General features: G+C 40.2%; 1 protein-coding gene across 17 annotated transcripts in view; it reads right to left on the reverse strand.

The window, feature by feature from the left end:
- Window positions 1-1,092: 1,092 nt before the first annotated feature.
- Window positions 1,093-15,059, reverse strand: part of RPS6KC1 (ribosomal protein S6 kinase C1) — a 92,333-nt gene continuing 78,366 nt past the window's right edge. For 6 of the 17 annotated variants that reach the window (XR_012586071.1, XM_074579466.1, XM_074579463.1 and 3 more), the window contains 3 exons: window positions 7,606-7,688; window positions 6,817-6,912; window positions 1,093-3,714 (listed from right to left, as the gene is read on the reverse strand). Coding sequence is in view for 10 of the 17 variants with exons in the window: in XM_074579466.1 (XP_074435567.1) it covers window positions 3,604-3,714; window positions 6,817-6,912; window positions 7,606-7,688 (290 nt within the window). In the remaining 7 variants the exon portion in view is untranslated. Of the gene's footprint in view, window positions 3,715-4,787; window positions 4,908-6,816; window positions 6,913-7,605; window positions 7,689-15,059 lie in introns of all 17 variants that reach the window. The other 11 variants (XM_074579458.1, XM_074579462.1, XM_074579460.1 and 8 more) reach the window with 7 other exon arrangements.

Raw genomic sequence — 15,059 nt, forward strand, 5'->3', positions numbered from 1 at the left:
CGCCAGCACACACTGGGGCCGGGTAAAGGCCCCCTCAGGCACTGCGTGGGGCCAGGCAGCAGCCGGCAACCAGAGTTCAGCTCACAGCAAAGCCCATGCAGAAAGCACAAACCCGAAGAAATCAACAAATGTACTTTTTAATTTTATTGCTAAAATCCCTACCATAAATCTCACCAGAGAGGAAGTTTCTGTTTCTCCAGCTTCCTACTCAGTGTCCTTGAGAAAACAAATGACACCACACTCAAAAAATAAAAAAAAATCCCATAGTGGTTTACTTCGCACTTCCCTGTACCTTGTTATGCTGAGTGCTTCATTTAGAGAAGGCTGACCTCCCCAGCCTTCTTCATCCCAGTGCCCTTCGCTGCGGGGACACACCAAGGAACAGGTTTAGCACTGGAGAGAGGAGCCGGGTGGATGTTCCAGCGCAGGTAACCCTGCCGACTCAGCATCCCAGAGGTGCACCGAGAGTCAGCGTGACAGTGACTGCTGTCTGAGAGGTGATTTTCACAGGAGATATAGGACCTCTGCTACAAGCACAGCCGCTGTGAACACAGCCATTAAAAGCAAACAAAGTTACGCCCCTTGTATTTCATCAGATGCAATTTCTTCTGTAGGTCTGGGCAGGAGCCCACAGCAATTCTACCCAATGCAAACCTTCAAAGGTCTTGTCTCCCAGTTTTTCTTAGTAGGACGCAGAAAAACAGAGTGGTTCAACAGGGTGCAATGAATTACCACTATAAGATGTCCTAAGTGTGTTATCTGCCTTGCCTGAACACACACAGGAGAATAGGAAAATCTATAAGCTTATTTTACTGTGTTTTACATGGACTCTCGCTAATTCCTGTGAACAAAATGGCACTGATTTGTTTTGCTATCAGCCATTAGATGTAACAGAAGGAAGGTGGAATGGACTTTGCACTACTTAGCAATCAGCAAAATAAAGATGTGTGCCACAGGACTTCATAAGAGGCAACAAAAAGAAGATACCTAGAACACTTTCAATTTGTAAAAGCCAAGGACAAAAAGCATTGATGAGGTAGGAAGGATTGTCTTCAAGAACTAAATGTAAAGTTCAGAAACCCAGGGTCTGAATTAGGCTTGACAGGTTTTGTTTATTAAAGGAATACATGTAAACACCAATACAACATAATACACGTTAAAGGAAAAAAAACAAAAGATAGAAGCAGAATTTTTTTTGTGCAACTAACTCCAGACTGCACTTCCTTTACCAAAACCATTACGTGAGTCAGCGGTAAGGTTACAAAAACCAGTGGCACCTCAAAGGCTCAGTTCTGGCAAGCCATATTGCCAAGTGCCCCACTCCTTCCAATCTCCATGATCTAGATTTCCTCACTACTAACATACTTGAAAAAGAAACATCTGTGTCATTGACTAAACCAAGTGCTTTGCAGTGAGTGACTGGTCCTCTGGTTTCTGCTAGAACAGCGTTTTCCTCCTGCTGCTCGCAGAAACCAGCTTGTGCTCCTGTGCTACCTTATCCTACCTTTACTTGCAACTGGCACACGGGCACAACCTGGACAAGAGGGCATTTTAAGGTAACATGGAAAATTTTTAATTTTTTTTACAGTTATCGCCAGGCAAATGCAACGGGTCAGATCAACCCAGGCAACAACTTTATCTGGTGGCTGGGCTAGAGAGCCCCAGGGATGGAGTCAGGTGGCCGAGGGAAGGGAGGCTTCCCTTGAGCAACGAGCCCTCTCCAAAGTCACAGCCAGGGCAGTGCTGGAAGGAAGCTCTGGATCAGCTTGGTCTCCGCATTAGAGATTTCCGACCCGCTCGGCGCAGGAAGTTGTTCCTGTGGCTCACCTGAGGGAGTTCCTGTTATGAAGCCAGAGGGTGGTAGGTTGAAACACAGTTTCTGCGAGTGATGTAATCTTGGACAGCACTCCGTAGGCAGTGATACTAGTGACCTGGTTACAACCTGCGGTGTTGTTACAGCCCCTCTGCTGGCCTGGTGATCACAAGAAAGGGAAGAAAGAAAAAAAAGAGGGGAGTGGAATAATTTAAAAAGGAAAAAAAAAGTTTCCAGATTTCCTTTGTTTAAGTGAAGCATTTTCCTTTTCCACTTTATTTGAATACACCGACCTGGTGTCTAACAGATGGAGACTGTGCAGATGCACTTTTGGGAGTGCCCATAAAATACACTGCTAAAATACAAATGGAGCGATACTTTTTTTTTTCTTTTTTGAGTTGTAAATTCAATAATCATTGCTGTCACCTCACTTTCCCAAAGGAATTTGCCCTTTGTTCTCCGGATAAAGCTGGGGAGAAGAAGAAAAAGGAAAAAAAAAAAAAGGAAAAAAAAAAGAGTGAGAGCGAAGGGAACATTTAGGAAAAAACCCACAGATTCATAATCTGTACAAGCATCGCAGCGTACAGCATTTGTACGTCAGGAGCCCATACAAGCATGGCTGCTTAGCAGCAACAGCAGCGCCCAGCAAAATATTCTGCATGTCTTATATTCTTCTCCCGTTCTCCAGACCTTTCTAACAAACAAACAGGTCAGCTAATTGGCTCACGCCCAAGTCTTACCCACTAGGGTTTGCTCAGAGATGTCACTTAGTCACTTGGCATGAGCAAATCCCAGGCTTCTTCCTGTTCGAGCAGCGGAGTGGGTGAAGGCTTTCTTTGATTTATTAAGACTATTAACAAACAGGAGAGTTCAGAAGCTTCCTCAAGCAGAAGAGCACGGGCAGAAAGGTTTTTTCCTGAAGTAGCAGCTAAAAATAGGACACTTAGAGGAAGTAAAGTTCATTAAGTGATAAAGTGGTGGCTGCAATAATGAGCAGAGTTTTTCCTTTCTTAATCTATACATTTATTTATGTAGCAGTACGTTTTCTTACTCCTTATTAGAGTGTTAAAGGAGTGTTTATCCAGCTGAGGAAACGAAGATTTCCCTTTCTGTAGTGACTTTAACATGTAGCTCATCAAATACAAGGGAGTCAGGAGTTTTAAACAGACATTGCCAGCCAACAAAGTACAACGTTTGACAGCATTATTTGCCTTTTATATGCTCTTTCCACGGTGGGATATGATATGCCATTTTCAAGACACATTCCACAGTATTATGTAACAGCTTTCTTAATTTTTAATGGATATATTATTTTCAATGTGTCAACTTTTGCATAAAGCATTTTAGTATTTTATTCAGCATATACCATTAATAAATTATTTGCTCCTTCCTCCCCCCACCCCCCCCAGAGCTGCACTTAGCATAGGGAAATGGGCTATTGACACTATAAAGATACTTTCAACTGGCACAGTCTATAGACACTTCCATCATCAGACAAAGCACCAGGAGCACGTTCCTGTTTCTACTGGCAGCGCTAAACATGCTGCCCAGGAGTTTCATCAAAACCCACCCTTTGGTGAAAAGACAAACACGTAGCAACAAGTTGCTGTAAAAATAAGCTAGCACCCTGTACAACCAGTGATTCCTGTTAAAAGTGGCCTGATTGCTCCAACGTCCTTTAGTCATCGCGTCCAAATAGTTTGGGACATCCAAAGGAAGCAAGTCAGGGTGCTTCTGTGCCAGAGAAACTTGTCCACTTGACCTGAGTTTGTTCAGAGGGCACACATCTCTCATCTCAGCAGATCTGCCCATTCTATAAGGGCAAAAAACGGATGAGATTTGATGTCTTCCACACCAGCAACGCCAGCACCAAGACGCTCCGCAGGATTAAACTGCAAAAGCTTGATATAAAAAGAAAAAAATATATATGATTCAGTGAGTAAGAACAAAAACAACTGCTTAAAAGTTCCAGAAAGGTCTAAGGTAAGGGACATCCTACCGTTTTCACGCTCTATGAATTACTTTCAAGAGTGCAAAAGCATACTTGAAATTCCTAAAATCCAGTAAATGGAAGAAGACTTTCCTTTCCTTGAGTCTCAGTGGTACAGTCTTCAGAGCCTACTGATCACAGCATGCAATTCCCTGAAGCACTGCACATGGGGACTTCATTTTAAGTGTAACCTCATTTTAAAAAAAATAGAGAGCAGCAGTCAGAGCCTGCATCGGTAGAACTCTGGACACTGCATCTGCTTCATGTTAACCTTTGCTCACACCACTGTACAGTGGTCTGTAACTTTCCATTTCATAAATTGTGAGTTGGTCCTAAAACATCAGGATAAAAAAAAAAAAAAAAAGAAAAGTTGTAGAGAGTCCTACAAATGGACGAAAACTGAAAAATCAAACCCCCACTGAAAGAAACAAAACAGTGTAATGGCTTCATGGAAATTTCCTAAAATTCAGCACCTCGTTTGCTTTTTAGTTGTACATCACATGCTGAATTCATGTGAAAAGGAAATCACAATATTTACATCTGTTTAAAGATACCAATCCATATAAAAGGGAATGCAAAGGTAATACTCCAAAGAGACTAATAAAGACACACAAAAATATTTTGCAGTTTTAGAGAACTGTTTATACTCTATTCAATTACAGCCAGTACAAAGGCATGATTTCTTTCTTGCTTTTTCTGCAACAGCTAATAAGGTAGCTTCTCCCGGTTGTCACTTGGAACAATGTGTATTCATATCTTAATGCACTCAACATCTAAGTGAGTCTACATCCATAAACATAGGAATTTACACATTTTAAGATGGCTCTGCTATTTACAGTCATAATGTCACATAGTAAAGGTAGCTCGGTGACAGTGAATTGTGCTGCTCCGGTATCTTCCACAAGCCAGCAGAAACAGATGCGGCCAGTGTCTCTCTGCCTTCTGCTGAAACACAACCGACACCAGCAGGGAGAAAATACGCACCGACACATTTTCTGGAGTTTGTCCTTCCAGAACAACTTTAATCTCAGAAAGCAGATGCAACACAAACCACAACAGAAAAGCCATGTTGCATGTTTTGTTGGTTGTAAAGCCTGGAGGTGCCTGAAAAAAATACCGGGTGCAAAATACCAAACCAACATAAAAATAGCAACTTCATCTTTCACCAGAAATAAGCAGTTCTCTGTTTTCTTAGAAGCTGGCTAAATGAAGGTGTTGTTTACAACGAAGTCACCTGCACTGGAAGCCACAGCAGGAGACAACGTCTGACACGGTTTTCTGTATAGCTGTACATTGATCCCGGAGAGTTACTCTGTGATGCTTTGACCTGTTTACCCTTGGCAGTGGGGGGAAGGAAAGTCGCAATGACAAATTGCTATCCATGCCAAGAGAGCTTTCTTCCTTTTCCTGACAAGGCTTCCTCAACAATGAATGGCAGCTTCCTTGGATAGTCACACAACAAAAATGTGATTTACTATCTCATATAGCCGAGCCTCCACCAGATAAGTCACCACCCTACACTAGAAGGCTTAACCTAACAGGCACTGGGGTGACTGTTCTCTGAACAGACACGGCCGTGTAATATATCTGCGAGTGGCAGAGATATATTTGCCACTTAAACCACAAGGGGCAAAAGAGTCACTCTTTGGCATATTTGAAAATAGGCAATACATTAGTCTGCAGTGAAGAACTATCCTACGTTGGCCGGGAGAAGTGGACTGGACGACTTCATTTGTCTGCACTTATAGTCTTAATGGGAGGAATTGCCTTCATCAAGTGTGGTTTTGCTTTCCCTTAGCCATTTGAGTCCTGTAGCACCTGTGGGTGAGGGCAACAATTTGCTACCATCTAACAATATAAATGCAGATTATAGAAAAATGGGATTTTTCTTTAGTCACTTCCCTTTCTACCTTTGCCAGAAACACAAAGACATGTGCTTTCATGTTGATTGACTTCCTGTCACCTAGTCAAAATAGGAGGTCCAAACGTCTAGTTCCATTTCCATTAATCGTTTCACAGTAGTGGCACAGAAATCAATCTGTCATGGGGTCTTTTGACTCACTGAATTTTCAAAATCTCTTTCCTTTGTTTTCCTCAAGAACTATTTTTTCCACTCTGCTCTGTTCAAATCTACATCTAAGTGATGTCGTTATTTATGCATCCACTAGCAAGATACTCTTCAAAGCCAAACAACACAGTTCACATTTATCACTTATTCTACTCAAGTGGAATAGGCCAGATCCAGGCTCCACTTCCTCAGTTAGATCAAAATTAACTAGAAGGAAGATAGCATTACCTGAAATTCAAGACCCTGTACTACAAGTTTATTCTCTCAGTCCTGACCACCTAAAGCTATGAGCAGGCTAAAACCAGCAGCCAATGCTATTCCCATTAGTTTGAAAATGGTGTATCAGTCTGGAAGGTTTTCTATATTTTAAGGTTTCCTACTCTGTCTCTTGTCCAACCTACCAGTTATCTTCTTATTACAAAAGTCATTGTATTCACAATTTAAAGTATTTTTCTTAACAATTGGCATCCAGAAGGTTTCCTGGAGGACCGCTACAGATTTTCAACCACATCAAGGTGACACACTTCTAATCAGTGTGTTACAGGTTTCATAGTGCTTAAAGCTATCTTGCTGAATTGGCATCAACATTTTTTAGTTTAATTCAATTAATCACAAATATTTCCATGAACATTTAGGGCAGAATCCCTAAAATGTTCATGCATCACCAGCAGGTGTTTCCAAAGCACTCTGCATTGACCAAACTCGTTCTTTGAAGAAATGGCAAAGCACTCCAGTTTTCTACAGAGACACCTGGCAGCAGAAGACAAAGTTTCCAGATGCAACAAGACAGCTGGGCAAAATTCATCAGTGCCGACATAAGACTCATCCACATTCCTATCAGCAGCTTTCTGTTTTTACATTTACTTCACCAGAACAACTTAGGTAGGTAAGTATTTGTCCAGTCTACACGTGTACCTATAGAAAATAAATTTTCCCCTCAATTACCTGCTGAATCAGTGATCTGGCCTCCTTCGATACATGGTCTGGTATACTCAAGGAAGTGTGAGTGTTTATTCCTGATGGATGGCACTCAACCAGAGGCTGAAGAAATATTTTAAAAAAAAAAATCAAAGCAGGCAGATACATTTATGAATTACAAAACTGTAATGTTGGATTATCTCCTAGTATGCATGCAAATTAACACACACAGATAAAATTTCAGTGCTTCCTAGTATGAAGTACAGATTCTGGGAGGAATGTCTACAGGCACTGATGTCCCCCTGGAGATACGGTTTTAGAACATTTACTTCTTAGTGCTTGTGCTCTATTGTTCAGTCTTGAAGAGTCTGGGAATCTGGTGGACTTTGCTTTCTTTCTGTCAACTAATCACCAGTTTGATTTGGCTGAGCACTCAAAATGCCAAATTAATGCGTAACAGCAACATATGGTTTCTACACTGCCACAAGAAATAATACTGAAATTATAAGGGCAAAAATGTTGTAAATGTAGAGAAGGAAATGTTAGAGAACTTTGACTTCACTGTGGTTAAGAGGGTAGCATGGGTTTTGGTTAATTTTTCAGTCATGAGTTTGATATTGCTATATCAAGTTGTTCTGCTGAAGCTTGAGCATGTTTCGTTTCTCTGGTGCCATGCAGACCAAGCAAATTGAGGTACTCAGGTTGGCAAAGCCCATCTGAGAAAGACAAGCAAGGAAATCACAACTGGGCACACTACTTGTGCAAAACTACTGGCCAAGAGGTCAGTTTTACCAAGTAATTTGCCCCCAGCCCTACCTTCCCGGTGAGGAGTTCAAAAAGAATGGCACCCAGGCTCCACCAGTCACAGGCTTCTGTCTCTTCTAGGATAGCACCAACCTCTAAACACGAGACATTTCAATTAATATTAAAAAGGTCAGTTACACCTTCAAAATTAACATATATTTACAAGGTGACTGTTTAATGCTGACAGAACATATACTAAATACCACAGAGCTTTCATTATGCCTGCAATTTAGTTAGCCTTTTAGCCACCTACAGATTGCATTGTTCAAACACAGCAACACTATACATTTCATGCATAATTTGCCTTTTCCGTGCATACATAGGCATTTTCAAGACTTGTAAAAGCATTACACTTAGGATTCTTCTATACTGGACTAAAACTGGACAGTGACAGACAGTAAAGCAAAACGTATTTAGACAATTTACCCTGGTCAGAAGAGCTGGACTGACCAGAGTGGCCAGAAGCATCCATAAGAGAAGCACAAGGGAGGTTATAATAGTCTACTGCATGCCTTAATTTTCTCTTAGAGGGCAGGATTCGTCTCATGGATAACCCACACCCTTTGCTGGGATCACCAAGGGAGGCTTTTCCCAATAGCCTCTTGTGTCTGTTAGGAACCAGATAGAGATGCTAAATCTATTTCACACAGCCTAATCGCAGCCAGCAATGGTGTACTGCTACAGCTCAGCCCAAACTGTACCTAGGTACAAAAAGTTGTTTTCCCCAGCATCCAGCCAGCACCCAACACTCTCTTATTGCTGCCCGTGCACAAGAGACAGCGGAGAGGTGCGATGTGAGTTATAGAGTCCCTTGCTAAAGATGTTCACATATTCAATAGCATGATCCGTGCAGAAAACCTGGCCTTCACTGACTCATGCTTTAAACAACAAAAATTACTAAATACAAACACACCACGCTGTCTACTCTAAAACAGGCAGGAAAACAGATTGCAATGAAGATGAAATCTTCATTTTGACTGTCAAAAAAATGCAGAAGCTGCACTAAAATAGCTTTGGTGGCAAAAGCCACTCCAGCTTCCCAGCAGAGGACAACAATTAGCATATAGTCACATAGCTGTTGCCGTGAAAAGCATTGTGGCGTGCTTGAAAAATCTTGCTCATCGTTTTATGGAGCTTAGCGTGAGCACAGCCAAGGAGAATTACAGATGAGTCACACTCCAGGGTCAGGGAAAGGAAGGCGGCAGCCCCAGACCTCCCCAGATGCAGGGATGCGCACACAGGCGGAGCACAGGGATGCGCAGAGGGCTGCCCCCTCGGGCAGCTGCCACACCAGCTGGAAGATGCTCAGCACCTTACAGGACTCGGGTGAGGTCGCTCTCGCAAGAGCAACAAGGAAGGATGGCTCAGACATTGTTTCTTTAGGTAGGACATCCCTCACATTGAAAAGTTTATTACAGCTAATGGCATTCGAATGCCTAATACATCACTATAAGGGTGTCACGCGTTAGAATTTCTTCCATTCCTTACGGATTAATACTTCTATCAGTATCAAGAAACTTTTACAAAGATACAGTGGCAGCCACATGAGGAACTGTATCAGCATAATTACGTGCATTTTTAAAATGTTTTAAGATCCCAGACAGGCACCCAGATTAAGCTGAAATTATGGTAAATTGAGAGAATCTGTGTAAAAATCAAAACCTGTTCTTGCAATTTAGTTTCACGTCTCTTCACAGAGGCAGACCTTTTAGGTAACTGTCCTTTAAAAAAGAAAAACAGCAAAAAAACCCCACCAAACTCAGGCCTTTTCACATGAACCAGCTTACTGAAACCTACTGAATGGAAATGCCTTTCCACTCTGATTGTGATTTCCTAGCACTGTATGTTCCAATAATGTACATTCAAAAACAAGATAACATGAATGGAAAGTAAAATCTAAAAACAAATACTTTAGGCTTAAGTGCAGAGTTTTCTTTCCCGTGTGGTTTTAATCCTGTGGATATTCTAGAGTAAGGGAGCTTTCTTCCAAACAAGTGAAGATTTTTATTTTTAAACTAAATTCCACACTTATTCCAGAATAAGGACAGTAAAGCCAAGAGTTAATTAAGATTAACTACTACATTCTCAGTTCCTAAACTACCATTAACTTCCCCATATTGACACATCTCTAAATTTTCGAATAATGCCACAAAAGGTGATAATCCATTCTTCCCTAAAGACATTCATCTGGGATGGGCCCTCTTGAGTTACAGCCCATTATAAAACAATATTCTAAAGGTGAAAAAAAAACCCCATCATTCTGAGCACAGGGAAAAGAAAAATTACAAAAAAAATCATTCCTGAGTTTTGGCATTATTTCCTTTTACGTTGGCAATCACAGATGCTGATCCAGTTCTTTGAAGCATCAAAGTTACACTGCCTTCTTTTGCAGAATCACACACTGTTCATTACAGGAAGTTGACGTAACCTTACTTACTTCACTGATGAAGAAAATGGACACAGAGTAAGAGTCAAAAAGTAAACTAGAGTCCACTTCTCCAAAATCCAAGCTCATATTTTCAACTGTAAGAACACTTTCAATATATGCCAAGTCAAACCAAATGTCATTGCAAATCTCTTCGGAGAGCAGCACCAAACTCTTCCATCCACTTTTGACCGTGACCACAATGACACAAGTGGGATAAATTGAGAACAGTCAAGTAACACAGATTTCTCCCTGGGCTAAAGGGCTCTGTCTGGGTTCTCATGCACACAGCATGAAACTGCGTGACAAGTCATCTGAACCAACACAGAACAGAAAATGGAAAACTCAGCTGAGGGAAACATCGGAGTATCCTTTTTTACAACAAACTAAATTTTAGCTCAGCTTTTCTCTTATTACCCAATGTCTGCTTTCCTGCTGCTTTCCCTAGGTCCCAAAGTTTCCTTACTTCAGATTAAAATAAATGTTTTCCTTAAAAAAAAAAAAAAAAAAACACACAGAAAAAAAGAAAAAAATCATTGTGAATACTACAAATAAACATGTGTTGTTTACATTCCCTTACTTCAAACAGGTCGCATTACTTCTGATCCAATACGCTGATCATAATAAGTTCAGGATATCACATCAATATTACTGCATTTTGTCTTGACTACACATCATGGGAAAATTTAGAAACTATAGATTATGAAGTGCTTTCAAGTGATACAGAGTAGCTAGCTAATGTAATACACCACACAGGGCATATGCTTTTTTTAAAGCTTTAATATTGCAATAAATCCGAACTACAATATCTACCTTCACTAAGAAAACATTTTCATCTCAATCCATCAGCAAAGTAATTTAGACAATAAATGGTAGCGACCCATAAGCTTAAGTGAATAACATGGGGATATTCGTGCCAATTCTTTACTTCATGAACCTTGAAATCAAGGACCTTATCCACATTTGTACAAACATAAACGTGCGCACACATGTGCACGCTGTTGGTGTTTCTAGGACTAGCAGTACAAAATTTGCAGGAAAAAAAATTATGCCTATCATTCTCAAATACAAAATCCTTTAAAATCAGAGAAATAAAACAAGTAGAGTGGAAAAAAAAAATCAGTAGCTCTTCCAACTTTACTGCAATTTCATCAAAAGAGCAAGCTTTCTTCTTTCTCCCTTCCTGATGCACGCCTATATGACATCTAGCACCAAGCAGCACATGTCAATGGCGAGGCTAAATTCCTGAACAGATGCAATTTCAACAGCAGCCATTAGGGTAACTGAAGGGAAGGAGATTTGTAAAACGCTATCAGGTTCAGATAGAGACAGATGGTACAGGTAAACACCTTCACTGCCCAGCACTGTCCTCCTTCCAGAGCAGCTGGGCTCAACCGAAAGGCCATTTCTTTATGGTTTCCATACTTATCTCAATATTTGCATTATACACAGTAATACCTTACTTCCTGATAAGGGATACGTAGCTGGCAGTGATCTGTATTTTTAAACAGAAGTGCCAGTTCTAAAGTAAAAAAGCAAAACCTCACCTCTCTTGAACACACATCCTCGATAAAGTTATTAACTGTAACACCAAGGCTGATTTTCTCATTCTTTCTACAGCACCTTAACCTGAAATATGCCCTTCATGCTGAAGGATTTCAAAGGCTTTTACTACCACACCTCAAACATTTTCTCCCAAATACAGTTTCCTCCAGGGCTGACGATAAGGCCTCACAACCAGCACATACAAACACTACTTAACATAAAAGAAGCCAGGCTTAAAGGTGGACTTAGACATTCACTGCGCAACTCGGGACAGATGGCTTGTGAATCACCAAGAACAAAAACTCAAACAAAAGCTTTGCAGGATAAACTGTAACATCCAAAAACATGCATCTGAAGTCAGCTCACAAGAAAATGGGCTCTAGGTGGAAGTACTGCTTCTCCAAACACCTGGGAGTCAGGAAGGGCTTTGCACTGAGGTGGTTTTCCTGGAGTTAAGAAGGGAACCATTTGACTCCTGGTGGACTGATAAGAATTTCTAAACCTGAGAAGGCCCTTTCCCTTACCCTGTGTTCCGAGCAGAAACGGCACACCTTCAAGTATCGTTTCTGCCCTGATAAGAAAACAAGGAGACCCATCTGAACTACCATCAGGTGTCTGAAACCGTTCAGGAGGAAATGGACTTGTCCAACATCCTGAAAACATCAGACACAATGTTTTCCCCTTCTGTGGCCATTAAGATAAACAGTATTGCACGAAAAACCATTAGAGTCGCTTCGAAAATTCTATTTACCTTACACTCATTTAATTTTAAAAGCTTACTATTTTGTCATATTTTAATATCTATATATGTAAAGAAGCATTTGCAGAGAACCAAGTAAAATGAGTCCAAGCTAATTTACCCTAGGCAGACTCAGTCAGCCAAGATATCATCAGATACAGCCACTAAATAACACATCACAAGCAATCTGGCCATAATGCTTTGCCTAAAATGCTTTAGCAATTTATAAAACGGAGTATTGAACCAGCTATAGTTAAGTATAAAAAGTTTATCATGGTCTTTAAACAATAAAGTAGTGAGGCAAGTCCAATGAATATCTGCTAAAATCAAATGGAGCATGAAAATAGGAAGTTTCATCTTAAAGGTATTCAAAAACATGAGTATCTATGTTCCTCTTTGGAAGGAATTTGCTCATGTCACTAAAAGAAAAAAAAAATTAATAGAGGGAACTGTGTTCTTTCTTCCCTTTAGCAGCCCAAGATGGATTTAAAACTTCCTCTAAAATAATCAGGTGACAAAGACACAAAGAAACTTTTTACTGCTCTGTTATCAAACCAAAACAAACACTAATTAACCTTTCAGCTAGCTCCATTTATTTTCAAAAGGCATCTTGTATACTATCTTCAAGTTTTAGCCCCACCTGTAATAATAATAATAATATTTTAAAAATTTTAAAAGAAAATAAATAAAAACCCAAAACAACCACACAGGTAAATTACAGTTTCTTCCAGAGTTAATAACTGGCTTGTATGTCACACAGTCTAAATTAACAGATTTTTACAAATTAACAGCTTCGGTACATCTTACTGCTTATTCTAGTTACAGAGTCTACGAAAAACCACAAGAACACGTACTTCACCTGAAACATGTAGAGTACTTACAACAAGCCTGAGTGCCAAACCGCATCAGACTATTTTCAGAAAATACCTGATTCTCTCCCCAAACCTATGCTTTCAATTACCTACTCCAGGTTCATGCCATCTTGCTAGTTTGGGAGCAGTCAGTTGTCATGGTTTTCTGTGGGACACTCAGGTGTCTTTGGAGAGCAGTACCGCTCCAAATGGTGGTTGTAAAGTCGTTACTCCCAGCTTCGCAGCAATCAGTACTTTTTCTGCAGCTCCAGACCTTTCCTCTTATTCACACCAGCCATACATTTTTCACGTTAATATTTAGTCCTGTTTCCTATTGCCAGGGCATTTCAACTCAAGCTAGCCCATCCTTCTTTGCTGCTCAAAGCTCTTTCACCTGCCCTGTTTTTTCTTTTCCTTTTTAGGATTATCCTGAGGCATTAATGTCACACAAAAAGCTAGGACAGAGTCAGAGACAAAATCTAGGAAGTCCAGTCTTAAACTATAACCACGAGACCAGCCCACCCCTCGACACCTCTCAGGGTCAACGGCACTTTAATCTATCACAGTTATTTTGCTTCTTAAACAACCTACTCAAATTAGATTACTATAATACAGAATAGTAGATTTAACGAGTGCCTGCAAGCTCCTACTGCAAAACACGTACACAAATAATATGCAGGTTTTCCAACATCAAATATCTATTTGGTAAACAGAGGCAAACTATTTTTTCCTTATTCAGTAAATAAAAATTATAGCGTACAGGCTAATAATAGCAACCTAGCAATTCTTATTTTCATGCCATATGTTTTAGGTTATCAGCTGCACTTTGCATCTGTATTTTCAATTGTCTAAGTGCAGAAGTGACATCTTCATTTGAGAGCATAAAAATCAGGTTGCACATTGAAACATTTTGGTCTTTTCAGGAACAAAATCCTTTACTCACAAAGCCTTCTTTTTGCTTAGGTTTCACATTGCATACAATCAGTAGCAGGTCAGATAAAACCAAATATACCATATATTTATGTGCAGGCTTCTGCGAAGGCTAGTTTGTGTAAATAAGGCTTGATTATAGCACACCGCTTACGAAAGCATCAGAATAATATGATGCATTACTGATGGCCAGTTTCCTACTTAGGTTTTCTTTTGTAAGCTTCCCTTTAGCTTTACAATCTCAACAAGCAAATCTCCAGTTTTTAGTAAACACAGTCCAGCGAAAACTCATTATTTGCACAAGAAAGAAGAAAAGACTCCAGAAGCAGCCCAGTTCTGAAATCTCGTCCTCTGAAAACACTACAGGGATGCGCAGAATGCATCCCCGCGGCCGGAACGAGAACTCAGAGAGTAAATAAAACATCTCATTCACACATCGTATTCACACAAGACGTTAGACCAGCAAGCCACTTCTGTAACGTGACACTTCACAGGTGTAGATTGAAAGTGTACCAATTATGAGTAAATCCTCAACTTACTCAAATGTTTTAGTCGAAGGCAGTCTCGCCTAGGCTGTGGCTGTTTACAATTTTGTCTTTCTCTCAGGTATTAAGCATACTATGAAGGGGCTTTATTAAAGAAGTTACCAATTTGATTGTAAAAATCATGACTATCAAGAATAGAATATAATTATTATTCCATTTAAAAAGTAACGACTCTTTATATTTAAGATCACAAAGATGGCAAAACCGGTACTTAAATAACAGAAGGTGATCATTTGCATTTCAAAATTCATCTATCTTGCTTTTCCCTCAATTAGACCAAAACATGTTGATTCACAGGTTTGTGTGTGTGTTTGTTTCTTTTTAAAACTTATTTATAGAGCAGAATAATGGCCCCCCTGCTAGGCTGGCATTTGCTCAAGTTTCTGTCCGTGTAAATTGAATCTGTTACTAGAATTTTCCCCCCTTCAGAA

The sequence above is a fragment of the Larus michahellis genome, chromosome 3 (assembly GCF_964199755.1).
Source record: "Larus michahellis chromosome 3, bLarMic1.1, whole genome shotgun sequence".
NCBI lineage: Eukaryota > Metazoa > Chordata > Aves > Charadriiformes > Laridae > Larus > Larus michahellis.